The 26,932-nt window shown below is 34.7% G+C and overlaps 2 protein-coding genes across 5 annotated transcripts; both read left to right on the top strand.

Moving 5' to 3' along the window:
- Positions 1-26,708, top strand: LOC147079451 (DNA repair protein Rad1-like). 4 transcript variants are annotated; one of them, XR_015069544.1, is made up of 9 exons: positions 1-166; positions 6,371-6,455; positions 14,467-15,013; positions 17,381-17,625; positions 18,502-18,736; positions 19,191-19,321; positions 20,924-21,087; positions 25,311-25,902; positions 26,253-26,708. XR_015069544.1 is itself a non-coding variant. In XM_085941189.1 (7 exons), exons 6-7 carry the CDS (start codon positions 19,226-19,228, stop codon positions 21,068-21,070), a joined length of 243 nt encoding a protein of 80 aa, XP_085797315.1. In that variant the 5' UTR covers positions 1-166; positions 6,371-6,455; positions 14,467-15,013; positions 17,381-17,625; positions 18,502-18,736; positions 19,191-19,225; the 3' UTR covers positions 21,071-21,212. The 4 variants fall into 4 exon arrangements, 1 of the variants encoding a protein (XP_085797315.1); XM_085941189.1 differs by lacking the exons at positions 25,311-25,902; positions 26,253-26,708 and having other exon boundaries at positions 20,924-21,212; XR_015069539.1 differs by lacking the exons at positions 14,467-15,013; positions 17,381-17,625; positions 18,502-18,736; ... (2 more) ...; positions 25,311-25,902; positions 26,253-26,708 and adding exons at positions 1,081-1,209; positions 2,011-2,095; positions 2,309-2,534; positions 11,199-11,678 and having other exon boundaries at positions 1-729.
- Positions 14,896-19,098, top strand: LOC147079452 (DNA repair protein Rad1-like). Its single transcript, XM_085960548.1, has 4 exons — positions 14,896-15,009; positions 17,405-17,607; positions 18,502-18,736; positions 19,060-19,098. The coding sequence occupies exons 1-4, from the start codon at positions 14,896-14,898 to the stop codon at positions 19,096-19,098; spliced, it is 591 nt and encodes a 196-aa protein (XP_085816674.1).
- Positions 26,709-26,932: the final 224 nt, after the last annotated feature.

Below are 26,932 nucleotides of genomic sequence, written 5' to 3'. Positions count from 1 at the left end.
AGTTTGTTGCTGTTTGGTTTGAAGATGTTCGTCGTGGCCGTCCACTCCGATGGAATTGTGAGTGAATTGTAGCCCGCCATAATCGCCATGTTGTATTTTGAAGTACAGCAGATCGCTGCCGGTATTCTGAATTCCTTGGAGAATAAATTGTTCCCCGATTCCAAATGTAAGTTGCCAATATTTTAAATGCATTGCTTTTGTTTTTCGCAGTCTTTTTTTACTTATCTATGTAAACTGTGAAAGTGCTGCTAACGTTTAAATATTAGGGCTTGCGCAGACAGAGAGCGGTCGAAGTTCTGCGTTCAACCGACCGCTGACCGCTAGCGTTCAGGGACAGCAGACAGGTGGCGGTCAAAAATATGCGTTCCATTCGTATACAAACGTTGTTGCAAAATGTCGTTTGACAGCTCCTCTTCTGAAGACTAGTATTGATATTGTGGAGCTTACTGGCGTCTATATAATATAAAATAAAATACCGAAAATGAGTGGAAGAGCAAACCGTATCATGGAATTGGCATTAAAGTGAATCCCGGAGGATTAATAATTCTGAACGTTGTTGCAAAATGTCGTTTGACAGCTCCTCTTCTGAAGACGAAGTATTGATATTGTGGAGCTTACTGGCGTCTATATAATATAAAATAAAATACCGAAAATGAGTGGAAGAGCAAACCGTATCATGGAATTGGCATTAAAGTGAATCCCGGAGGATTAATAATTCTGATGGATCTGGTGAGTTAAATTGATATTACTAGTGTTTGACAATCAATGTCAAATTTACATTTAGAGGTTAACTTATTGAGGTTGGCAAAACATTAGTAATTATAAGTAGTAAATCAATAAGTTAACCTCAAAATGTAAATTTGACATTGATTGTCATCACGTGGCTTCATTTTCTATCTTTATTTCGTTTTTATCAAGTACTACCATGTAAGTTTTGTCAATAATAATATTCAAGTATACCTAGATTATTTTTAGGTAATTTTACCTACTTAATTAAATATCTGATAATCTTTATACCGTCTTACTATTCAAGTTATTGTATGTGTGAGTTTGTAGAGCAAGATTTATTAATTGTTGCAGAAGAGTTGTCTATCGCGAGTAATGGTGAGATAAGTTGCCTTGTCGTTTCAAACACAGTTCAAGAAATAAGCAGCGGTTGCCAACTACTTCTACCATAAGAAGGACTGACTGACTATTATACGCATCATGGTAAGCTATTTATCAAAATCCCTGTATGTTCAATTTCTTTCTTAGTTCTTTGTTGGATATTGTTATGTATAGAATTTTGTAATTGTGATTTTCGATGTCACAGTTACAAAATATAGTAAATGTGTAAGATAGAGAATATGAATATAGTAATAAAGAAGCTAACTTGACGCCTTGGCTGCCAGCCGTTCGCATGAGACGACGGTAAAACAGGGCGCAGGTAATTGTGTCACTTATCACTTTGACGCGTAATCTATCAACCTTAAAAGAATTTAAAACTACCGACTATAAAAAAGCCGATCGTATAATATATAAAGTGACTGGTAAAAGAATGAAAACTAAGAACAAAATTATTAAGTTAACCTGGGCGCCATAATTCCAGATTCGAATTCATTTTAGTGAGTAATATTATAAGGAGGAAATAAGAGACGATTGAATTTTAACAAATGTAGGTATAATACTTATGGAAATTGGATCTACATAAAATTTACAAACAAGTAATAAGTAATTTAAGAAATAAGTTAATATAATAGATGCCTAAATTTATTGAACGAACGATGACTGATAGTTCAATAATATTTCAACTAAATTAAGCGGTATTCTAAATTCTGACGATGGATGACTCCCAATTGTTTTATATTTTGCATACATATTTTTTATTTACTTACCTATTTTAATATAAATTAAATACTTGAAGATATATTGTTTTTCTTAGAAGGTAGGCTTTAAATAATCGCCTAGTATGGAGCCTTCGCCACTGATATCTTTTTATTTCATGGACTAATACTTTTAATTTTCTTTCAGTACTACCAACGACTTGTGAAGAACAAACAAAATGCGACAATAGAAGAAATAATTGAAGAAGACAATGTGCCAAAGAAGAGAACACGTAAGCGTATGCACAATGAAGGCAATTGGGCGAAAAATATATACAAGAAGGGATATAATGCCGGAAAGGAATATATTGGAGCTTCAGGGACGGTTGGCAATGCTAAAAAAGTTCAAGCCCCATGCGTATCATGTCGTTTTAAATGCCACCACATACCTGTAAAATACAATTCTATTACGTTTTCATACTGGTATATAATATTTTATATTTCAGTTTCAGAATGCAAAGGAAAATGGCAGAATCTGCAGTCTTACTTGTGCCGTAACATGAAGAAGCCTCCATCAGGGAGTGGGACGAGCAAGGCCAAGCAATATTATCTGCAAGACCTCACTCCCAGCCAAGCGTCTGAAGAGGCCATTAGGCCGCCACAGACGTACAGTTTTCGTAACAGGTTGAACATGCCAGTTAATACGTAATGGCGGCCATACAGTTATCTTTGGTACAAATTTTGGTTACAAATTATTAATTTAAGACGTTCACAACATAAATTAATATACCTAATTGTGAATGACAATGTCGGTAAATTTAAGTATATATTTTAATAATATCGCAACATAAATTAATATACCTAATTGTGAATGACAATGTCGGTAAATCTAAATAAAATTTAAGTATATATTTTAATAATATCATAGTAAGTAATTAATTATTATGATTGATACGTCATTAGTGTGTATTTTATGTCACTTTGTTTCTAGTAAAAACAATTATCATAATAAATTCAAAGTAAAATTATTCGTGTATCAATATCGTTCAAGTATACCATACTTAAAACTGATCTCTATAAACAATTGAATAAAACACCTGGTCTGGTTCCCTGCTCAACTACGTTGAGTAAAGGTCTTCGTCCGGTGCATGAAAATCACTTACTGGGCGGAGGTGTAATTAAGATAACTTTAAAGTGTAAATGACGATGAATGAAAGAGATAATTTTAGGACTGAATATAATATAAAAATACAGAATTCAAATGTTAATACATAAACACGAGCTCGCAGGTTATCGACGCTAAGTGAAGCGATTTGCCACGATTTGCCAGCGACACTTTTGGAAACTAACTCACGCATATGTAGAACTTTTATCTTACTCTATCGCGTGCCGTTTTAGTTCAGGCCTTCTTTGAAATATATATGATGTATTGTAATACCACTTAAATTTTTAGCACCTATGTTTTTTTAGCAATTATGCAATTGCAATTATGAAATTTTAATAACATATTTTCCAATTATATCTACATATTTTAGTTACCATTATTCATTTTTTAGCACCAAAAAATCCTAAGCCTAGTGATAAGTAAATGATGCTTAATAGAAATCTCATCATTATTTTATATTATGGCTAATGACGTTCTCCAATAGGTTTGTAGTTTTTTTTGCGTAAATTTGTTTTATATGTTTATGTGTTTTTTGTTTGATTAAAAATATTCGAATACTTACTTTTTTATAATATATTTTATAACATTATGATTATGTGATTTTTATTTGTGAATATGTATTTAAACTTTGTGTCTGCTGTTATAAAAAAAACAATAAATATGACTTTTTACAAAGAATATATTGGCTATTTCATTCCAAAATTAGATGTGAATTAATTATGGGGATGATAAATGTAAAAAAGAAATATAAGGGTATATAATAGGCATTTATTGACAAATAAGTTGCACAGAATTTTATGGAAACTAATATGAATCGCTTAACAATACATAAAATGTTTTAAATCACATATCTTATTTATAACTATTACATTTTTGGTTGAAATTTATACAGAGAATATCATGAAAACTAATGAATAGCTTAACAATACATATTAAGTGTTTGAAATCACATATTTTACATAACTGTTACATTTTTGGTTGAAATTTATACAGAATAGCGTATGAGTATACAATACATAAAGTGTTTTAAATCAGATATCTTATTTATAACTTACATTTTTGGTTGAAATTTATGCACAGAATATAATGAAAACTAATGAATAGCTTAACAATACATATTAAGTGTTTGAAATCACATATTTTACATAACTGTTACATTTTTGGTTGAAATTTATACAGAATAGCGTATGAGTATACAATACATAAAGTGTTTTAAATCAGATATCTTATTTATAACTTACATTTTTGGTTGAAATTTATACACAGAATATAATGAAAACTAATGAATAGCTTAACAATACATATTAAGTGTTTGAAATCACATATTTTACATAACTGTTACATTTTTGGTTGAAATTTATACAGAATAGCGTATGAGTATACAATACATAAAGTGTTTTAAATCAGATATCTTATTTATAACTTACATTTTTGGTTGAAATTTATACAGAATAGCGTATGAGTATCTTAACAATACATAAAGTGTTTTAAATCAGATATCTTATTTATAACTTACATTTTTGGTTGAAATTTATGCACAGAATATAATGAAAACTAATGAATAGCTTAACAATACATATTAAGTGTTTGAAATCACATATTTTACATAACTGTTACATTTTTGGTTGAAATTTATACAGAATAGCGTATGAGTATACAATACATAAAGTGTTTTAAATCAGATATCTTATTTATAACTTACATTTTTGGTTGAAATTTATACACAGAATATAATGAAAACTAATGAATAGCTTAACAATACATATTAAGTGTTTGAAATCACATATTTTACATAACTGTTACATTTTTGGTTGAAATTTATACAGAATAGCGTATGAGTATACAATACATAAAGTGTTTTAAATCAGATATCTTATTTATAACTTACATTTTTGGTTGAAATTTATACACAGAATATAATGAAAACTAATGAATAGCTTAACAATACATATTAAGTGTTTGAAATCACATATTTTACATAACTGTTACATTTTTGGTTGAAATTTATACAGAATAGCGTATGAGTATACAATACATAAAGTGTTTTAAATCAGATATCTTATTTATAACTTACATTTTTGGTTGAAATTTATACAGAATAGCGTATGAGTATCTTAACAATACATAAAGTGTTTTAAATCACATATCTTTTTTATAACTTATATTTTTGGTTGAAATTTATACACAGAATATTATGAAAACTAATGAATAGCTTAACAATACATAAGTGTTTGAAATCACATATTTTACATAACTGTTACATTTTTGGTTGAAATTGATGGAAAAGGTTTGACGAATAACAATTGTTTTAATATTTACTAGGTCCTTAACGGCCCTCGTGCACCATGTAGGTAAAAATGGAGGCTTTATCATATTTTCAGAGCATAATCCTGGAAATTCCTTAAAGCCGCGTTGACACGATCCAAGTTGACTTGGGCCGAGCACACTCGTACGAGACATCTTCATCCCAATTACTCCGATACAAGCTAGCTCGGATGAGTAGGACGCGGTCCGAGTAAATGAAGATGTCTCGTACGAGTGTGCTCGGCCCAAGTCAACTTGGATCGTGTCAACGCGGCTTTAAGGAATTTCCAGGATTATGCTCTGAAAATATGATAAAGCCTCCATTTTGACCTACATGGCGCACGAGGGCCGTTAAGTACCTAGTAAATATTAAAACAATTGTTATTCGTCAAACCTTTTCCGTCTTAAGATACCATAAAATCCCCATTTTGACCTACGTGGGGTGGCGTATGTGGGCCCTTAAAAAGTGTCATCGAGTCCGATCTCCACTGTTTCATAATATCTAGCCAGTGAAGTGCTCGGCTGTGGCTCGTTCGATGACACAGAGTGAGGGTCCATTGAGTTCCATAACTCAGGGTCACCGTCAGCTTCTAATTCACTCTCGAACCGAGCAAATAACGTCGCAATCTCCAGTTTTAGTGTAGTCTGTGAACGACGTGGAAATTTTTTAAATGTTTGAGCGTAACTCAAAAAAAACAGGTCCACGTCATCCATTTTTGGTTTTTTTTCATTTTTTTTTAACAGATACTCTAAAACTTTTTCTGTTGGGTCTCCACGCTTTGGTCTTTTCCTCTTTTTCTGTGAATTCTCGTTTTGTTGAACCTCCTGATCACTCTGTTCAACCTCCTGGACAGAGACTTCCAATGCCTCGAAAGGCTCTACATTGGAATCTTGAGTTTTTAGAATATTGCTATGCGTACTTCGTCTGTTATTGACATCATCTAAAAATCGCATTTGTTCTGACCATGGCCAATTTTTATATTTTTTGTACGCTTGGCCTGAAACAGTTTCGGTTGTTTTTTTATATTTGTTGTAATTATCTCGTAGACTTTTCCACTTGGAACTCCAATCATTACCTGTAAAAATAATTTTGTTTCAGATTCCTCGCTACAGGAGATACATATAAAACAATCGGTCATTCATATCATATTGGATTTACAACGATTGGTGTAATAGTAAAAGAAGTAAGTCAAGCGATTTGGAAAGTATTACAACCAATATATATGCCAAGACCCACGGAAACAACATGGAAGAAGTCTGAAGCTGGATTTAACGAAAAGTGGGGATTTCCAAATTGTATCGGAAGTATTGACGGAAAACATGTGTATATAAAATGCCCACCGAACACTGGATCACTACATTTTTGCTATAAACAAAAATTCTCCATCGTGTTGCTTGCCGTGGTAGACCCAGAGTATAAATTTATTATGATTGATGTTGGTAGCTATGGAAAAGATAGTGACAGCACAATTTTCCAAAGGTCTTCTTTTTACGACAAGCTTATTAACAATCAATGGGACATTCCTGGGCCAAAACCATTACCAGGTAGAATACAACCAGTGCCTCACGTTTTTATTGGAGATGGAGGTTTCAAATTGGAAACATTTTTGATGAGACCTTTTGGAACGGATATAGCTATTCGTGATGAAAGAGTAAAAAACTATAATCACAGACTTAGTAGTGCAAGACGTATAGTAGAGAGTACATTTGGTATTTTGGTTCAAAAATGGAGGGTATTTTTAAGAGCATTTGAATTAGATGTAGATACTGTGGTTGATATTGTCAAGGCTGCTTGTTGCTTGCACAACTACCTTAAAGTAAAAGGAGAACTTGATATAAATGAAGAAGAACATATTTCATCTCACAACGCACAGGCCTTGACGTCTTTTCAACCAACAGATAGCAGGAGCAATTCTTCAGCGTATGCAGTTAGGGAAGAGTTTATTTCGTATTTTAATCAGTAAACAGCTCTGTAGGTAAATGATACCGAGATATTGTTCATTCATGTATCCATAACCTATAAACAAATAGCAGGAGCATTTTTTCAGCGTATGCAGTTAGGTTAGAGTTTATTTCGTATTTTAATCAGTAAACAGCTCTGTAGGTAAATAATACCAAGAGTTTATTTCGTATTTTAATCAGTAAACAGCTCTGTAGGTAAATAATACCAAGAGTTTATTTCGTATTTTGATCAGTAAACAGCTCTGTAGGTAAATAATACCAAGAGTTTATTTCGTATTTTGATCAGTAAACAGCTCTGTAGGTAAATAATACCAAGAGTTTATTTCGTATTTTAACCAGTAAACAGCTCTGTAGGTAAATAATACCGAGATATTGTTCATTCATGTATCCATAACCTAACAAATAGCAGGAGCATTTTTTCAGCGTATGCAGTTAGGTTAGAGTTTATTCCGTATTTTGATCAGTAAACAGCTCTGTAGGTAAATAATACCAAGAGATTATTTCGTATTTTAATCAGTAAACAGCTCTGTAGGTAAATAATACCGAGATATTGTTCATTCATGTATCCATAACCTACAAACAATAAAAGTGATAATAAAAACATATTCTTTTCACTTACCATTCCCGGTTCCCATTTCCTTGGCGATTTTTACCCACGCTTCGCCTTTTAATTGACGATTTTTATAATTGATGTCACTGAGATCATACAATAATCTCCTCTCTCTCACTAAGGGCTTGCGCAGACAGAGCGCGGTCAGGCGGTCTGCGTTCCGCGTTCGGAGTTCGGCGTTCTTTGTACTGTATGGACTTCATACTGTATGGGTACACAGCCGGCGGTCAGACCGCGCCGGTCAATTGGAACGCTGGAGTTCTGGAGTTCTATGCCCGGAATTACAAAGAACGCCGTACCTCCCGTCCAGTCCCGTCATAGATAAGTCCCGTTGCAATAATGTCGTCTGAGAAATTGATTGATTTAGTGAGAGAGAGGAGATTATTGTATGATCTCAGTGACATCAATTATAAAAATCGTCAATTAAAAGGCGAAGCGTGGGTAAAAATCGCCAAGGAAATGGGAACCGGGAATGGTAAGTGAAAAGAATATGTTTTTATTATCACTTTTGCTTCACTATCACTTCACTGTGCGGCTCAACGACAATGCAATTATTAGTAATAAAAAAGAAACAATCACAAACTTTGGGGCTTTCAAGGCTTTGAGAAAATCACATAAATATGTTGTGACCCCACCGAGGCGAACCTGGAGCCCCCGGATGAAAGCCCATCAGTGTTGCCATATATTTGGGGATAAAAAATATTTCGCCGCAGGCCGCAGATTTGCAAATTTTCGAAGACCACTCGATTGCGAAATGGCAGATGCGAAATTATAGTACTTTTATATTAAATTATAGTACGATATTCAAAATTATAGTATTTTGGGCGTACTACACCTATTTTATATCGTACATAGTACGCGGACCAAAATTATAGTACAAATACTATAATTATAGTACGGTTGGCAACACTGAAGCCCATCGCCTTACTGGACTACGAAAGCAAGTCTATTTGATAGTCCATACCAAGCCTACACCTGTGCACGAACAATAATTAATGAAGAGAGTTTAAGAACGTTTTATGTTGTTTTGAATTTCGTTGACAGATGGAAAATATGGGCAAAAAAATACAGCAAGCGTAGTCATGTTTGGTGTTTTTTTTAGTATTTCATCGGAAGTAGCGACCTTATGAAAACCTTATATTATGTAGTTTAATTTGAAAACAATGCTTGGAGGTATGAAGTGTGTTGATTGTCAAAATTGAATGGTTATCGCAAGACAATGATTATATTATTATGGTACGTTTACATTTGACACTAATATCGTCATATTTATGTATGACACCATATTCACTTAAGTGTAAACAGTAAGTATATTTGTATCTGCCACTTATTTTGCGTGTGTCGACTCTCACCTGCCACTTATTCAATCTACTTATATACGCAAATGTAAACACCGCGTTTTCGACAAGTTCGAACTTGGAGCGATATATCACCGAAGTTGGACCACCGTCTACTTTTATGTCAAGTACCTGACACAATATTCGTAGTTTGACAGGTACCTAGTGAATTGCATATGTATATTTCTAAAACAACGGACAATCAATAATCATAGGTACACCATGAATGTATGCCCAATAAATGTACTGTAGCGATCTGTCAAAAATCATAGACAATGAGAAATAAATCGGATGTGCCGTGTTCTATGGATTTTGTTCGAAAATAAAATATCGCTTGTTCTCGGCACATACGATTAATTCTGATGCACTCTGTGAAGAAAAAATGCGCTTCAAATGGTATTACCTAATTCATTTTGGCCCACACCTGCACTCGTATTAGGTACGATAATATTATATTGAATATGCAATGACGATCAAGTGCTAGATATCGCAATGTTACTGTTAATCGTTCTTCTACGCATTTCTGAATTGTGTGTCTTGTTTTTTGGCAAAAGGTCCAATCTTGCAAACTAAAGTTCACAAATTGAGTTGGATCTTCGATTTTAAACTCTGACATTAAACGGAATGCACCTAGTTCTTCTCGTCGCTGAATCCATTCCCGCATCCATCTAGACCATTTTTTCCCTCCTTTTTGTTGCCAAAAGACTTAAAATAATAACACTCGCTGCTTTCTTTTTTAACATTCCCATATTGACAACTGACATAACGTTTTTGAGAAGTATACAAAATAAGTGTCCGAATAAATTACAATATCATATGTAAACACCGCATATATTTATTCCAATGTTGCCATTGAATAAAGTGTCGAGACTTTATTTCAACGAGAAGTATACCAGAATTTTATGTCAGATCCATGCAGGTGTAAACAGTAAATGAAATTTTATGTCCGACACATAAAATAAGTATAACGGTATAAGTGTCAGATGTAAACGTACCATTATATGGGTATTAAGCGGGAAAGCCGGGTCCCGCTGCATAAAGCTTTAATTGAGCTACTTTACAAGCTGCTTGTTGACGAATTTAAAAGCAAGCGAGTCAGCTAGTGGGATTGTCATGATGACACACAAAACTTTCCACTCGCTCAAGCCAGCAAGCTAGCGTATTGTAGGTACGTAGAAGTATCCAGGGGGGCGAAAGAGCCATACAAAAATTATACCCGCTGATCAGCCTATAGTACCATGTACAGCTCATAGATGGCTGTATGACGGCCGTAAATTAACAAAAAATCGTTCGCCCATCTCTAATTTCGCCCATCCCTATGATTTGCTAGTACGATGCTCAGATTAGTGAAAGCCAATCAAATTAACGGATTTGATTAGTATGAAGTCTTTGCAAATACCATACTCTAGCAACTGAAGTTATTTAAAAATAACTGTCAAACGTCAAACTGTCATTTCACTCAAAGATATACGTTTTCACTATTTCAGCTCTAAAAAATCTTATGATATCTACATATTACTTATCAATACAATCAATTAAATTGTGTTATTATAGTTATCTGTGATTATAGTATTCGACTGCCCTGAATTAATATTATATCGGTATGTATTTTGGCATTGTGTTTATTATACTTACATGACAAACCATTTGGCATACTGACTATTGTAATAATTTTACGAATATAAACCAATAGACTTCCAGACTGATATTCTATTCTTACAAATACGAAACATCGTCTTATATGCATTAATTTTATCCTGATATAAAAACGATAGCCAGTAACTGTTATCTTAATATTAAGAATTCAATCAAGCATTAGAGTCATTAGAGTTCACTAAACCAAAAAAATTCATTGAGTTATCACACGTAACTGTCGTTTAAAGCATGTTAATAAATTATGTAATCATTCTCTTTTATTCGTTATGTTATGTCATAAAAAAATAGTCCATGAAAAGTGTACTTCAAACCAATTATAGGTTACCTACATGATGATCCTATTGTCATTCAAAAAATTTCAGGTGCCTCGAAGTTGTTGGGTGCCTGGCTGTGAGGTGAAGGGTGTGCCTTGTTACATCCTACCGAAGGCAGATCATGAACGACGGCAATGGATCCGTTTAATCGCGAATAGAAAACTTAAACTTTTAGGCAAACCACCGTCAACGGTCAACACTAAGCTGTGGAATTTCAAAAACATTAAGATAAGTAAAGATGGCCTTTTTTATAATGTCTACGTTTTAGCGTTAGAATTATTAATTTGTACATTTTATTTAATGTAACGCCCACGGTGGCCGAGAGGCTTAACCGTTGGACTATAACGCCATGGGACCCAGGTTCGAATCCTGGGTCTGGCAAGTACACATATTGTTTTTCAATGTGTGTGTGTCAGGGTATGGACCTAATAGGTTGAGCAAATGGCTGACATCCATTTCTCGTAATCTGTCAATACAAACCTCCACTCTGTGGAGGCCCATATGATCCTATTAAGATCGGACGTGGTCGAAAGAAAAAGAAAAAAGAATTTAATGTAATACGTACGTACTGGCGATTAGTATTTACGTATTCATTAATCGTTTAGTACTTGCGTTTTCAAGTCTCGATTTTTCTTCTCTTAGTATTTACCATGATCAACTTTCTTACGAAGTGAGTTATTATTATTTGTTTACATATTTTTCTAGTAACAAGGAGTTCAAGAAAATGGTCCGGGCAGCCTTTAGTCAGATCCAATTCAGAGGGGCGGCATTGGCCGGTTTTGGCCACTAAGCTGTGGAATTTCAAAAACATTAAGATAGGTAAAGATGGCCTTTTTTATAATGTCTACGGTTTAGCGATTGCATCATTAATTTGTGCATTTTATTTAATGTAATACGTACGTACCGGCGAATAGTTTTTACGTATTCTTTATTCGTTTAGTACTTGCGTTTTCAAGTCTCGCTTTTTCTTCTCTTAGTATTTACCATGATCACCTTTCTTACGAAGTGAGTTATTATTATTTGTTTACATTTTTTTCTAGTAACAAGGAGTTCAAGAATGCGACCGTTCATGCATCTTCTCATCACATCCAAATGGACCTGACTCGACTACGCGCTACAGCTGATGCATCAAAAGAGTTACAAGCTGTTTGCCTGTTCAACCCGACATAAATACTATCCATATTATTTGTATAATACCTACATAATATTATGAATATGTTTTCAATAGGTTTGTGTCTGAGATGTTCCAATTTATGTATGTGAAGAATATAATATTTATGAAGTAATTTAAATAATCGTCTTTTATTATTTTCACTGCTATTATTTACTTGAAGACTTTGAATTATAAAATAACATACACTTAATTATTATGTAATTATATATTTTAATTTTTCTTACTTATTTCCACAATTATATTTAATATCGGGTTTGTCTTTATGACATACTCAATTTAAATATGACTGTAGAAATAAGTACGAAAAATAAAAATATATAACTTCGATAATAATTGAGTGTATGTTATTTTATAATCCAATTTTTAATTAAAATATATTTTCAAAATTGGCGGGCTTTTTCGATCGTAGTTCAGGTACAGCTCAGAGATGGCGCTGTTTAGCGGGAATAATTTTGTTCGACTCTTGCGAATCTATAAGTATCTTATCTATGGTACGTAGGGCGTATTGAGTAGCTCGTTTTTTGCCGGAGGTCGCTACTATTGCTCTACTGCGCAGACACATTAGGACCACACGCCAGCTTGTAACGTGTAAAGTTGAATGGCTTTCAACTTTTCTCGGTAGATTGTTTACAATTTGCCTGTTATAGTAAGTACACATGTACATTCTTGCTCGATGGTTTTACGCTCATTCCAACATGTCTCAACGTGTGTACCATTTGGCTGATGGTTTTTTGTTCGACATCAAACAAATTGCGCTATCCGAAAAAGATTGAAGGTCTGTAATTCTTGCTCGATGTAATTTGAGTGAGGACACAACCAGCAAGGCTCGTGTGAGTTGTTCGACTGTGTGGACGCAACGACGAGTATGCTTCCAAGTCTTCATGCTCGATCGAGCAAAACCATCGAAGAACGTACGTGGGTACTAGGCTTTAGCTTGTTCGATGATGACATTGGGCTAGTTTACAAGCAGATTGTAAATTCGCCAACAAGCAGCTTGTAAAGTAGCTCAATGTCATTGAGGCTTAAGTAATATAAATATGGTATTCGACAGTAAATGAATTGCATCAGCCATCGTAGGTAAACAGGGGTGCGTCGAAATAGTCCCATCCACAAGCCGTTGCGACATGTTGCAGCGACTGGCTCTCGTGTCAGTGGACCATCTTTAAAGTTGGTAATTTTATAGTACTCCCATTTATTATATTTTTGTGATGTGGTCTTTTGAGACCAAAAACCTGCAGCCTGCTGTAACTTTTGGTTTGAACAAAACACTTTCATTACCGCATTTTTTCGATCGCTAGATCAACGCATCATAATGCTTGCGTAGCGTGCGCATTGCCTGTCTCAATCCGTTTTCAAAATGGCCGTTTTTCGTGATTGAGGTGCTAGGTCACAACTCCATCACCAATGCACACCTTTTCAACATGTAGGTAGTCATTGTTTATTAACCTAATGATTTCGCGAAAAATGTTTAATGTTATAGGTACCTACTGAGAAATTTGTACTAGCAAATTACGGTTTTATTTATAATCAAAATCAAGTTTTTACTAAATTATACATATTTATAAACTAAGTTTATTAACTAAATATTAAACAGTAAATTACTTGACACAACCATTCGTTCAGTGAGGCAGATATTCTTGAATGGCTTAGGTTTCCTGGCTTTCCCCATGACCAAAAGCTTCATTTTGTGTGTCCAGTTTGCATTGGAGCACGGCATAATTTTATTGTAATGCGGTCGGTCCTTGGGCACTTTCCACCCTGGTACATTACTTTCTTCGCGATGAACGTATGTTTTACGGAGAAGTTTCCAAAATAAACCCGTCTCATCCGAACTAGTAAAAATAACGGCGGATTATAGTAGTTGTCAGATAATTGAGCGGCAGATTACCGAGAGTATACTGTATTTCTAATTTACTTATCTACCCATTTTCTTGTATTTTTTTCCATTTTATTACGGTTTTGATCTTTACTATACAGTCATCTATTTCGGATATAACATCTCACAGTGAATTGTGATACGGCCAACTGCATACATACAAATTTCCCGATGCTGGTGTGTAGAAGCTAATTTAAAAATAAAATCTTGTCAAATTTTTTTATAAAACTATTAATTACTTAATTTGGATTTGTTTTTTTTTTCAGTATATGATAACGATGTCCTGCTCTATTCAACATTCGGCGGCATATTTGAACGCGCGTGCGAGATCATCAATAGACCCAACGCAAGACTGGGACACTCGGACCAAATCTATTGACTTGTTCGGAAGATAAACTACTGCCCGTGTCCTGCGTTTCAATACAAAGTGTTGATGTCTGCGTCGGAATTTACGTGCAAACATGTGCTCGCCTTGAGTATCACGCGGGTGCTTGGGAAGTGCGTGGAGCAGAGTGTTGCGCAGATCCAGTATGATACCATAACGAATTCTATATAAGCAGTTGATGATTTGCTTCAGAATTAAATAAAACACTAACACTACTTGGTCCTGATTTTTTTGTCTTACAAACAATCGAAGTGTTCACAAGCAAAAAAATCATTTTATCACATAGACAATTAATTTATAAAACATCAAGATGATGTTTGATACGCAAGATGAATTTCTGGGAGGTCCTGAATACATTTTTACTGCGCTTCTCGACAATGTGAAGATGCTCTGCTTTGTTCTGAAGGCCACCATTTTTCAAGAGGTCGGTAAGTATATAAAATTATATTACAGTCGAACTTGGTTATTACGAGGAAGGTGGGACGGGCTGAATATGCTCGTTATAAGTGTTACTCATTATATCAAAGAATAGGTATTTTTAAATGAGGGGTCACATAACACAAAAAGTCGAAAATAAAAAATCTGAACACCATCATAAAAATCCCTGAAACAAGCATGGCATTCATAAACTACAAAAAAAGTTGTTTATTGTACCTACTGACTTCACAAACCTTGGATCTTTTAACTTATTTCAACAATTAGGTAGGTAATTAGACACTAATGTCATAAACATTATGCGATCATGTCGGCTTCCTGTCAGGTCGTATTTTATTGCTTATGGTCGAAATGTTTTTAAACGATTGACACATTAACAGTTTTAAGAAATTTTTTGACCATATTTTAGCTCGGTATATCCGATGAGTTGCTCTTTATAACAGTGAATAAGTATGGAGAAAATCATAAACCAAAATGTCAACGTATGTCTCCTCATTACGTCCGAGATCTCGCTATGTCCGAGATCGTAGTAACCGAGTTCGACTGTATATTAAATGGGTAGTTTTCATGTGTGCATTGATCAGGATTCAAACATTTAACTGCTTTGTATGAAAGGATATAGGTTTCTTAGGCATTTGAACTACCTTGGAGTATATCCTATGGACATGGTGTATTAAATGTCATTATTATATTCATAAAAACAAAGGTTGGACTAATAAATGGGTATCAATTATTGTTCCTCGTAGAAAAAGTTTTAATACAATCTCCAACCTGTGGAGGACTATTTGTTCCGCTTAGGATCAATCATGGCAATCTATTTTTACTGTCCTTTGAACATAACTTATCAATAATCTGTTCGGGAATAGAAATAAATGTGAATCATTTGTGAATGAAACCTTATCTGCCGAATATTGAATATAAGGGAGGTAGGCTTCTGCGTGTGACTAAGTAGGTGCGGTGCGATTCTCGAGTGTGGAGAAATTTAAATACATGTTGGAGAATATCATGTTATTTTCAATGCATTAAAGTTGTGTCACGTAAATGAAACTGTATATTAGTAATATTTGAGGACATTCGCGTTTTATGGCCGGATTGTCATAAAATAATAAACCGAATCTAGCTTCAAACCGTTTTACATTTCTGTCATATTTAAGTTGAAATTTTACTCTACTTAGTCACCAATGCCCTCGTATTTGTTCAATTTTCAACACCAATCATTTTAAAGATGAATTTGGTATTGAGTGAAGAATTAGGATTATCCTGGATTGTTGGCCGTTCAGCAAAATGCAGTAGAACCACGATTTTATTATTATGAACTTAACTATGTAACATTATACCATCGTGTTGCTTCTCAGTACGGCTACCAAATTTAAACAGTGTGTAATTTGACATGATAATTAAAATAGTAATATTAAATAATATTAATAATCATGGAATGAAGCAATAAAACAATTTTAAACCAGCGGAGCTCCAATAAGCGTCCCTTATTCTGAGGTGTAATTTAACAAGATAATTTAAATAGTAACAGTAAATAATATTAATAAATACGGAATGAAGCAACAAGATAATTTTAAACCAGCGGCACTCCATTTCAACTTCCTACCAATAAGAAAAACAAATAATTCAGATAGTTCGATGAACCAATGAATCACTTTTATTTATTTTGTGAACCTGATTCTAAATCACCACACCAGAGCTAGTCGAAGAATCTAGGTTATCACAAATTTTATTATGCCATAGAAATATATCTTCTAACGCGCATACATAAGTACATACCGATTTTTTTTACTATTAATGAAATAATGTGAAACGTGCATTAGCAAACTAACCAAGAACTCGGTAAATAGATTTATGTTTGCTTCAATATATCTGGCGCAGAAATCATTTAAAAGTGGAAACATAGCGAACTTATTTTTTCCAAAGCTCCATTTTTTTTATGAATGCCTTCACTTTATCATTAGTGGTTCTTGCATTGATTTATTCACTCAATTTTTTTAAAATTTCAACCAAATAGACATGTTTAACAACAAAATTATCGTTCCTAAACAAATTTGCCTCAAATTTCAACATTATGATTTGACCCTTTTATTTAATTTTTTCACGAGATAGCCAGTGCGCTTCTCAATAGTATAGAAGTGAAGTATTATAAAATTATTAGTCTACATTTTTTCAGACAGGTTTGCAAACAACCTTTTATAGGACTGTTTTTTATGTAGTTTATAACCAGCGGCTGTTCTATAAATTGCCAGCCTGTGGCTAAATTAATTGTGTTAAACTTTTGCAACCCTCCGCGTCTCCCAGTTTGGAAATTGCTGGTTTATGCCATTAATACAACAATAACTATTTTTTTAATCCTCTAGCAGTGGGCCACGTTCTGTGCTTAGCAACAAGGCCTCAAGTTCACGGTCGAGCTGAGTAAGTGCGTGCAGGCCTCCGCGTACATCTCTGTGGTCAACTTCAACCAATACCGAGTGCCCGAGAAGTACAATGTGGAGTTCTCAGTCAACCTAACAGTGCTAACGGAATGTCTCAACATCTTCGGATCGTCTAAGGATTGCAGTCTCAAGATGTACTATAAGGGCAACGGGTGACCTCTCTTCCTTGTGTAAGTCTTCTTCACCAATTCGTAGGCATATGATTTAACCAAGAAAGATTTCAAAGGCTTACTGGAGCAATCCCGCTGGATACCGGATCACGCACTCGTACACTTGGTTTGATTTTTGTTATATTTATCGCTCTTGCGACGAGTCACCCTGCACTTGTTTCTGCTAATGGTTAACACGTTCATTGCTGACACCACGTCGTCGCGCAACGCAGTTCAACAATGAACATGTTCGTTTTCATCGTCGTGTCGGGTTTTCACTAGCTACAATGTGTCGCTCCAGAAGTTAGCGAAGGCAACACCATTTTCCTCGGCTTGTAGGATCTCGTCGAAGTTGCAGCTTACCGGGCAAGCCTTGCATGAAAATAGGTGCTCCATGATTTGCATTTCAACTCACATGCTGGTTTGGTCATCAGAGAACCCCCACTTCACCATGTTGTCTCGGGTGCGCCTTACCATGGTTCTCAGTCTGTTTGGGGCTTTCTATGTACGGTACCCGAGACTGGCTCCAGGTGGGAGATGCTCTGCTCACTTTACCCAATTTTCGAGGCCCTCAGAGGCTAAGTTCGCCTCCCATGCGGATAATCTATCGTCTTCGAGTGGGACAAGCAGAGGTATAGTTATATAAACATGCAATGAGTTTACGATTGAAAACTGTTGACGTGGCGGCGGTTGAATTGTAACTAAACAATTATTGGTGATGTGTCTTTTGACATAAATGATTGGAGAGGTATATGTCCGGGAATATTTGGTAAAAGTTTTATGACAATATTGGTGCAAACAATGTTTATTTAAATTTTGCATAAATAGTCGAAACTCCCTTTTCAAAAAAAGGAATATAAATGCTATCTACATGCTAAGTAAATCGTGTTTATTTAGGTTGGAACCTCTGACTGGTGACGATGTGGTGACAGACTGTGAAATAAAAATGCAAGAAGCGGATGAGTTGATGTACTTCAAAGGGGACGAGGACATGTCAGAGCAAGCCACTCTGCTGGTTAAGGGACCACAGCTGCTGGCCGTGCTTAGCGACCTGGAGAAGTCTTCCGAGGTCATCCAGATGCAAATATCTCCTGACTATCCGCATTTTACCATTACCACAGTTGGGCCTCAGGTAAGAGATAATTTAATTCATCTAATTCAGGAATTGGGGAATGAGGTAAAAATTTGATTCCCCAAAACAATGCAAATTGACGTCTACTATATATGGGAAATATGTATCTGTCCAACTTTTAAAGTTGTACGCGTCATGTGGAAATGACTGATATGCTGCTGCCTTTTGCAAATAACCTACCTACCTTTGTGTACAATATCTTTTCCCTTTGAAAACAACGAACAGAAATCGCTTGGATCTCGAAGACAGCATCCGAGTTGCAACACAAAAAACCAAAAACTATACATATTAATACTATTGTATCAATGTTGTTTTTATCAAAGACGCTATTCTTCAAAAGCCTGGAGTGGAGATGTTTCTAGAGTTTTGTGACCTCAACTAAAAATTGATGATGCCCTATAGAATATAATATTATGTATTAACATTGATGATAATTTTCTCTTGTTTCCTTAAGATGAGTCCCGAGTGGAAATTTCCAAGACATCGTACATGTTCCACAGTTTTTTCTGCGAGGAAGCCGTCAACCTTCGTTATAAGTTCTCTCACCTCCGGCTCATCATGAGGGCCCTCTCGATGGCTTTCCAGGTTTGTAATTGTACTTCGAGTTACTTCAGTGGTGAAGGGTGGAAATAGGCTGTTAAAATCTGACATAAATGGTGCACACTAAAGTTTTTCAGTCAAATGTATGTTTTACAACATTACAACAAATTGCAAATAGTGTTGGTCTGAGACTATAAATACATCTAGACGCAACCCGTTGCATTGCTAAATGAAGCCGCGTGCCTTGCGTTTGGTTTGTGGGCGAGCAAACGCATTCGTCTACAATGTTCGAGACCATAGACCATTTCGCTAGTGCTCGCACTAGACGCTCAGAATTAAAATATAATTTTCTATTTTTTTACGTTATATAGTATTTTTAAGCGGTCAAAATGCAACCATTAGATAAAGATATCCATAATTTAAGTTATTTTAAAGAAACACTAGGTCACTGATATTAAAATATATAATAATATACAAATAAATTATCACGGACATGTATCAACTTACCTATGAAACGTAATACCATCTTCTTCCTTATCAGTACGGCTACACCACATTTTAAGACAACACACAGAACCATCTTTTCTACTTAATTAACTAAAAATATTTACCACTGACTTTATGTTTAACACAAAAAATAACAATTTTAGCAACACGAGCTCGTAGGTTATCGACGCTATGTGAAGCGTTTCGCCCCGATTTGCCGGCGATACTTTTGGAAACTAGCTCACATATATGTAGACCTTTTATCTTCCTCTAGCGCGTTTCGCAGAGATTGTAAGGGTGCCGAATACTTTCTCACTCGCACTCATGCATCGTTTTTGTTCAGGCCTTAGTGTTGGTTAATTTTTAAAATTCAATTAAACCTGCGTAAGACAAAATACGTAATTCTAAAAATATTCGTCTATTTACAAAATATCTAAAATTATGTCAATAGATTATAAATAATTTTAGATATTTTATAGATTCAAGAATATTTTTTTTTTTTAACCCATTACGGTTTGAATTAGGCAGGGCTTAATGAATTTACAAAAACTAACTATGCATGTACCATCTGTAATATTATGTATTCTTAATTCAATGAAAACAAATAATTACGACTGAAAAAATGTGTATTATTTTTGTTTGATTGTCCATAGCGTATCCAAACTGTTACGGTTTGGTTAATTGTAGAGTGTGAACGAACAACGATGAATGGCACATTTGCAAAATGTTAAGGAATAAATAAAACAAATAAAATTATTATTTTATTTCAAAGATGTAGTTATTCATACAGGGTACACAATTGAATAATAATTTATTATAAAAATAATCCTTAATTAAAAAATCAATAAGCAATAATTCCTGTAGGAGAATAATGATGAACAGCATAGCATGTATGTGCCTTATAGCGTTTTTCTTGCGAATAAAATTTTTATACGAGAACAACAATGAACAGCACGTGCCGTACAGCATTGTTCTTGTGCATGATTAATCAACTAAGAATATTAGTCTAAGAAAATAGGTCATGTATTTGTGACATTCATCATTATTCTACTCTACTTTTGGCGGCTATTTCCCTGGAATTATGACTTCTTTCTTAGAAATATCTTGGTACATTATATCTTAGTATGTATCCAAGTCTTTGAGCTTTTTGTTTACTTTCAGGTGGCTATGAAGTGTGACTCTCGAGGAGTGTTGCTGGTGCAGGAGATGATTGAAAAGGAAGGGCAGCATCAGATGTTCATCGAGTACCACATAATCCCACTCGTTCTGGACGGCGATGACCACACAGAGGAAGCAGAAGCGGACTAATGCATCTATTCATACAAGTTTGTGAAATAAATGTGGATTTAATGTCTGACTGACGATATTGTGTCACTGCTTTGGAATTACAAGGTTGTATAGTACCTACTCATGTCATGTTGGTTCAAAAGGTTATGTTAGGATCTTTAGGCGATAAGATTAGTAATATTGCTGATTACAATGATACAAGCTGATTGCATTCCTCTCGGTTGTGTGCGTTGGACTGGCGCTAGCGTCTAGCTTTCGAAGAAGTAGATTTGTCTAATGTTTCTTCTTCCTGTCCTGCATTTATGATTATTAGTAAATTTACATCACACATTCTTGTTTGTCGCCTTGTCCACTTATTTCGTTTTTTTGTCCTCTACGGGCTATGCCCACCATGCACCTCTCCATACCGTGGTGTGTTATCCCAAGTGTCTGGACTTCTTGTTTACTGAGAGTCCATATTATTTTTAATGACTAGATCCTTTCATTTATGTTCATATGATAACGCCAAGAAAAATGGGAGGTCACTAATGAGAATTGGTTCATACAATCTTGTGATATATTCCTTGCAGTGAAACTAGTCTAAAGTTAATGAACACCTTGTGCGCCTAACATGTTTATAATATATGTTTTTGTCATATTTTCTTATGTTATCTATATATATATATATATTTATGTAAACCAGGGGTTGACAAATGTTTTAATAATTGTGTGTTAAGCTCTAATGAATAATCTGCGTTGTCGTATTTACAGGTTGTTTTACATTCAGAAAGACATACTTTTTTTAAGTAAGTCAAGCCTACCGATTATGTACCATCAATCTCTGTTTTCATTATTATCCGAAAAATGAAGGCATCGCATTATCAACAAAAATGGATTCCTTGACATTATTTGTCCAATGAATATTGGAATACTGAACAATCGATAAGTTTTCCAGTAATCCTGTAATCTGGTGAGTTGGAATTGTGCCAGTATGTAAAAGATATCATTATCAGTTTGTAAAAGAAATCGTAATGTATAGAATTTACTTTGTATGGCTGTCTGTCTAGGCCGAGCTAAATGCATTCTCGCAATGTAATCGGAAGGTGAGAAAATCGGCGGCTTAAAGTAATGTTCTAAAGTTTATTATTTTTTATTATTGGGTGAAATTACAAGTTAAGGAAGTTGCCTCATTTACAACGGCAACATTAGTTAGAACAATAATAATTCTCCTTAAACAATATATTCATTATTTGGTCAAGTCCAAGTCAAGTTGAATGCACAGCGTCTGCCTCTATCATTGTGTGCCATTTTTCTAGATACAACTGTTTTATCACTTTATTGTAGGATTTTGCGAAATCGCTCAATGCACTCCCGAGAACCTTGTTCCTATTTTGATAGTTACAACCGTCCGATATCATTACAATTTCTTTGTATTCGTTGGAAAATTTTCTTAAATAGTCAATAATGCAAGATGTGAATTCATTGGCCGTTATATTACCATCTGCTTCATGCCAAGCATAAAGAATTACATCTGCATCATTTAACTGATGGATGGTAAAGTTGTGAAGTTGAAGTTTTTGTTTGTAATATGCGGATGACGCTAATATCTTCGGACATAGCAAAACACTTTGAAAATCCATGGTGATGACCATTCTTTTGCTGTTGGCACTTTCTTTGGCTTCACCCTTGGCAATACGACCTTCTTCCTTTTTATTTATGTTTAATTCATAATCTTATTCGTTTACATTGTCGAGCTTGAATCCGAACACCATACTTTCTATTGGAGGAAGCTGTACAATAGTGGCTGGGTACTAAAGGTATTGGATTGAGCCATTTCCTGACGTCCTTGATTTTATCTTGTCGATGTCCCTTGGTAAATGATACTTCATGTACACTGCTTGGAGTGCTGTTTTCTATATAGTTATTTGGAAGTGTCCAAATTGTCCATTTGTTTTGTCCATCGTTTATAAATATCTTCTTTTATGCCAAATGTGTTAAGGAAAAAAATCCGACACTCTTTGTATTTTTCTCCTTTTTCGTTTGGAAGGTAATTGTCGTGCCCATCCTCATCACTACATCTCCAATAAAGTGTCTTCATCATCTCCAATAAATAAACTAACTATATCCATCACATTTTCAGAATTGTTTGGTGCTACGCAAACACCAATCTTACCTAAAAATGGTTCAATATGCGGTGGGTTGTCTATTTCAGACCATTCCATGACTGATTTGTAACGGTATCACTGGTACCCTTCTCGTGCAAGGGAACTCTTCACTATCGCTGTCGCAATCACTGTCGCTGCCTAATTCAGGTAAATCTTCACCAGAATAGGCAGACAAATTATCGGCGAATATTTCGTCATCGCTTTCATAATTGTCTGAAGCCATTTTTGAAAGATTAAATAAAATATCGATTATTTAATAATATTTCAATTGTAAAAACACACCCGTTCTATAGCGCCGTATTTCAAAACTGAAAATTCAATACTGATATTCAATATAGATTGTAGTAGATTACAGACATCATGGGTTTTGCTCCGCTCGCATACCAGCGTTATCTGACCACACAATATTACAAGTGCGAAGAATGCATTCCGTCGATCACGAATTGTCGTCTTTTCACTCGCTCACAAAGGATAATATTATAGTATGTGAAGGAGGCATATGTATTTATCACACATCATAAAAATATTCATATAATCGCATTCACAGTACAGCGAACAAACCATGTTTAAAGAATACATTGATGTTTCACAAAATGTTGTCTTCCTGCTCACCCATCAAAAAATAAACAAGTGTGAAAAGATGACGGATATAGTTTCAGCATTCTTATCGTCTACAGAATTACAGTTCGCCGATTTATTGACTCTAAACAAATTTCCTTATTACGTACAAGCTCTCATATGGGCTGCGCAAGAGTGTGTGTGTAAGTAAATGAAACGACGGTGTGTAGTTTGAAACATTTTCAAGTTGTTGACATAAAATATTCGTATGCAATAATCGGGTAGAAATACCTTACCCGCACTTCAAATGGAGCCGGTGTAAAAGGTATTTCTACCCGTCCCGCCGACATGCACCAGTACGGCGCGCAGGTAGAAATACTCTTCCCGCTTAAAATGTGTTAATTTGAAAACTGACATTGATTAAAAAATAATGAAAAAGTATGGTTTTATTACTATTATGTATAATATGTATGGCGGTACCTTGCACGCCGTGAATTTTATTGCAAAAATAAAACTTTCTAATAATATCATTTTTGAAAATGTATTAGTTTATTTATAAAAATTTACCAAATAAATGAAGAGTGCGCCGATTATGCCGCCATTTATCCATAATAATAAAATTAAAATGTTTATAGCACATCAGGGTAATGGGCACATACGGACTAAATTATATGTCAAAAGTAATTGTTTATGTAAGTTTATTATTAAAAGTATGTACACACACTAAGATTTAAACTGAAACTAGATTTGACTTCTATCGTATTGACACCCCGGAAGTCCGGGTAGGGAGGGGAGTCGGGGCCGCACACCCCGATCCGACCTCCGCGCTCAACTCTCCAGTCGACCGGGCGTCAATCAGGGGGATGAAAGTTCCATACAATCAAATTTTCGGTCACGTGTTTTTTTTGTGTTTGGTCGGCGTGTCGCCAGATGGCTAAATAATAATTATTTTTGGTTCATAAACAAGATATTTTATTCTTATCTATGGTGTTGAACCAAGGTTAGCCAATCATCGATCAGGGTGAAGTTTATCCGAACTAGCAAATTATTTCAAATTATTCAGTAACGTTTGACATTTCCAATTGCCAACTGCCATTTATTTTGCTTTGAAAAATTGAAATTACAACGTTACGCATTTTATTATTAATTATATTTTATTGTACTTGTCTACCAGAATAATATTATAACATTGGTATGTATTGTCTATTACTTCTGTTAATTTTGTTGTACAAGACAACTGTTTGATATATTAGTGTAAAATAATATACCATCCCATGGGAAACATAATTTGATCTTACTTTGAATATTGATAAAAATAGTGCTATGCCAGTTATTTCAATATGAATTAACTACTCGAGCAGTAACACAATGCATATTATTTGATGCAATTGAGGGGTTTTCGTAATCAATGGAATATTATAACGTTTCGTACTAAACCGAACATTTTCAAAAATTTGACAATGCAAGTTAAGCATTTTAATCTTTCGGTACCTATGTCATACAATAGTATTCGATGAAATTGATACTTCCAAACAATTATTACCTATGTGATATTCCAGATTGATTGCAGATCATTCCAGAATTTCAAGATGCCTCGTCATTGCTGGGTACCAGATTGCAAAATTAAGGGAGTGATCTGTCACGCATTACCAAAGGCAGACTACCAACGACGGCAATGGATCAATTTAATCGGCAATAGTACAATTAAACTGTTAAAATCACCTGACAACGTGGGAGTGTGTAGAAATCATTTTCTCTCGACAGACTACTGTGGAAAGAAGCTAAAAATGGGTGTGTGTCCATCTCAAAACTTGACAACCCCATTATCAGATAGTGATTCAAACATAAATCTGACGGAAGAAAATGATCCTTCCACTCATAGAATAGTATTAAACTTTGAAGCACGCGGTATTTCTGATAATTATTGTAGTGTGATTCCCTCTGAATCGCCTATTATTGATCTTGCGATTCCCTCTGGATCATCGTCTAATATTGATCTTGCGATTCCCTCTGGATCATCGTCTAATATTGATCTTGCGATTCCCTCTGGATCATCGCGTATTATTGATCTTGCAATTCCCTCTGAATCATCGCCTAATATTGATCTTGTGAGCCCTTGCAGTCCAGTAGCAATACCTGCTTTTATCAAAGGTGAGTGATTTAAACATCTATTTTTATTGAAAATTAGATTAATCTCATATTATTTGAAACTCCAATCCACCTTATGCATTTTACATTTACTTATATATTATAACATAATGGGTGCATGTACCTAAATAACACGTTTGGATATCCATACATTAAATTATAATCATATTGTCAATTATTTTTACTAGCGAGACAGACTGGCGAGAGCCAGCTTGCCCAGCTAGTTTATATGATTAAGCTAGAATTCACCTAGTACCTCATACCTATATACTATGTTGACATGTTGCTAAATAATATTGTATTAATTTGTATGTTTTTAAAATATTTCAAATGCCGTATAATGTGTCTTGCAGATCGTACAGCTGAAAATTTTCCTATGAATCTGACGGCCTTGACACCCAAGGCTCGAATGTATCGCCGCAAGTGTTTGCATTTGGAAAAATACATCCGACGAAGAAATAAGACGAACTTCAAGCATAGGATAAAGGGGGCAGAAAAATTTGCAGATTCACTAACCTTCGTTCAAGCCACCAAAGGCCTGTCAAAAATACAGCGAGACTTTTTCAAACTCCAATTAAAATCATGTAATTTAAAACCTAAAGGGCGACGCTTTACCGAAAGAGATAAAGTCTTAGCCCTCACTTTACTTAAGCAAAGTGGAAGAGGATATAAATTTCTGTCAAAACTTTTTACGTTACCATCTATCCGAACTTTGCAAACATTATTATCATCTGTTCCTATCTCCACCGGTATCTCTGGTGTCATTATTTCTCAATTAAAATCAATAGTTAGTGGTTTTACTGACCATGAAAAATATTATACACTCATGTGGGATGAAATGAGTTTACAAGCGCACTTAGATTATAATAAAAAAAAAGTGACTTGATCGAAGGTTTTGAAGATTTTGGGCATCTGCGTTCTAAAAAAATTGCAGATCATGTCCTTGTCTTCATGATACAAAGTGTGGCTGGTAATAAAAAGCAGCCAATAGCGTATTATTATTGTGAATCTGCAACTAAGTCTGCTCAATTAG

This window comes from Rhyacophila brunnea, unplaced genomic scaffold (genome assembly GCF_057557595.1).
Source record: "Rhyacophila brunnea isolate RB1 unplaced genomic scaffold, BYU_Rbru_1.0 scaffold_1, whole genome shotgun sequence".
NCBI classification, from domain to species: domain Eukaryota; kingdom Metazoa; phylum Arthropoda; class Insecta; order Trichoptera; family Rhyacophilidae; genus Rhyacophila; species Rhyacophila brunnea.
Note: the sequence above shows the minus strand (reverse complement) of the source record. Positions and strands in the feature narration are given on the sequence as shown.

Excerpts from the sequence above, each read along its gene's own strand:
- LOC147079452 (XM_085960548.1), top strand. The coding sequence starts at position 14,896 with ATGATGTTTGATACGCAAGATGAATTTCTGGGAGGTCCTGAATACATT. Across the intron at positions 15,010-17,404 it reads AGGCCACCATTTTTCAAGAG|CAACAAGGCCTCAAGTTCAC; the intron begins GTCGGTAAGTAT and ends TTCTGTGCTTAG. Across the intron at positions 18,737-19,059 it reads TTACCACAGTTGGGCCTCAG|ACGCTATTCTTCAAAAGCCT; the intron begins GTAAGAGATAAT and ends TTTTTATCAAAG.
- LOC147079451 (XM_085941189.1), top strand. The coding sequence starts at position 19,226 with ATGTTCCACAGTTTTTTCTGCGAGGAAGCCGTCAACCTTCGTTATAAG. Across the intron at positions 19,322-20,923 it reads CCCTCTCGATGGCTTTCCAG|GTGGCTATGAAGTGTGACTC; the intron begins GTTTGTAATTGT and ends GTTTACTTTCAG.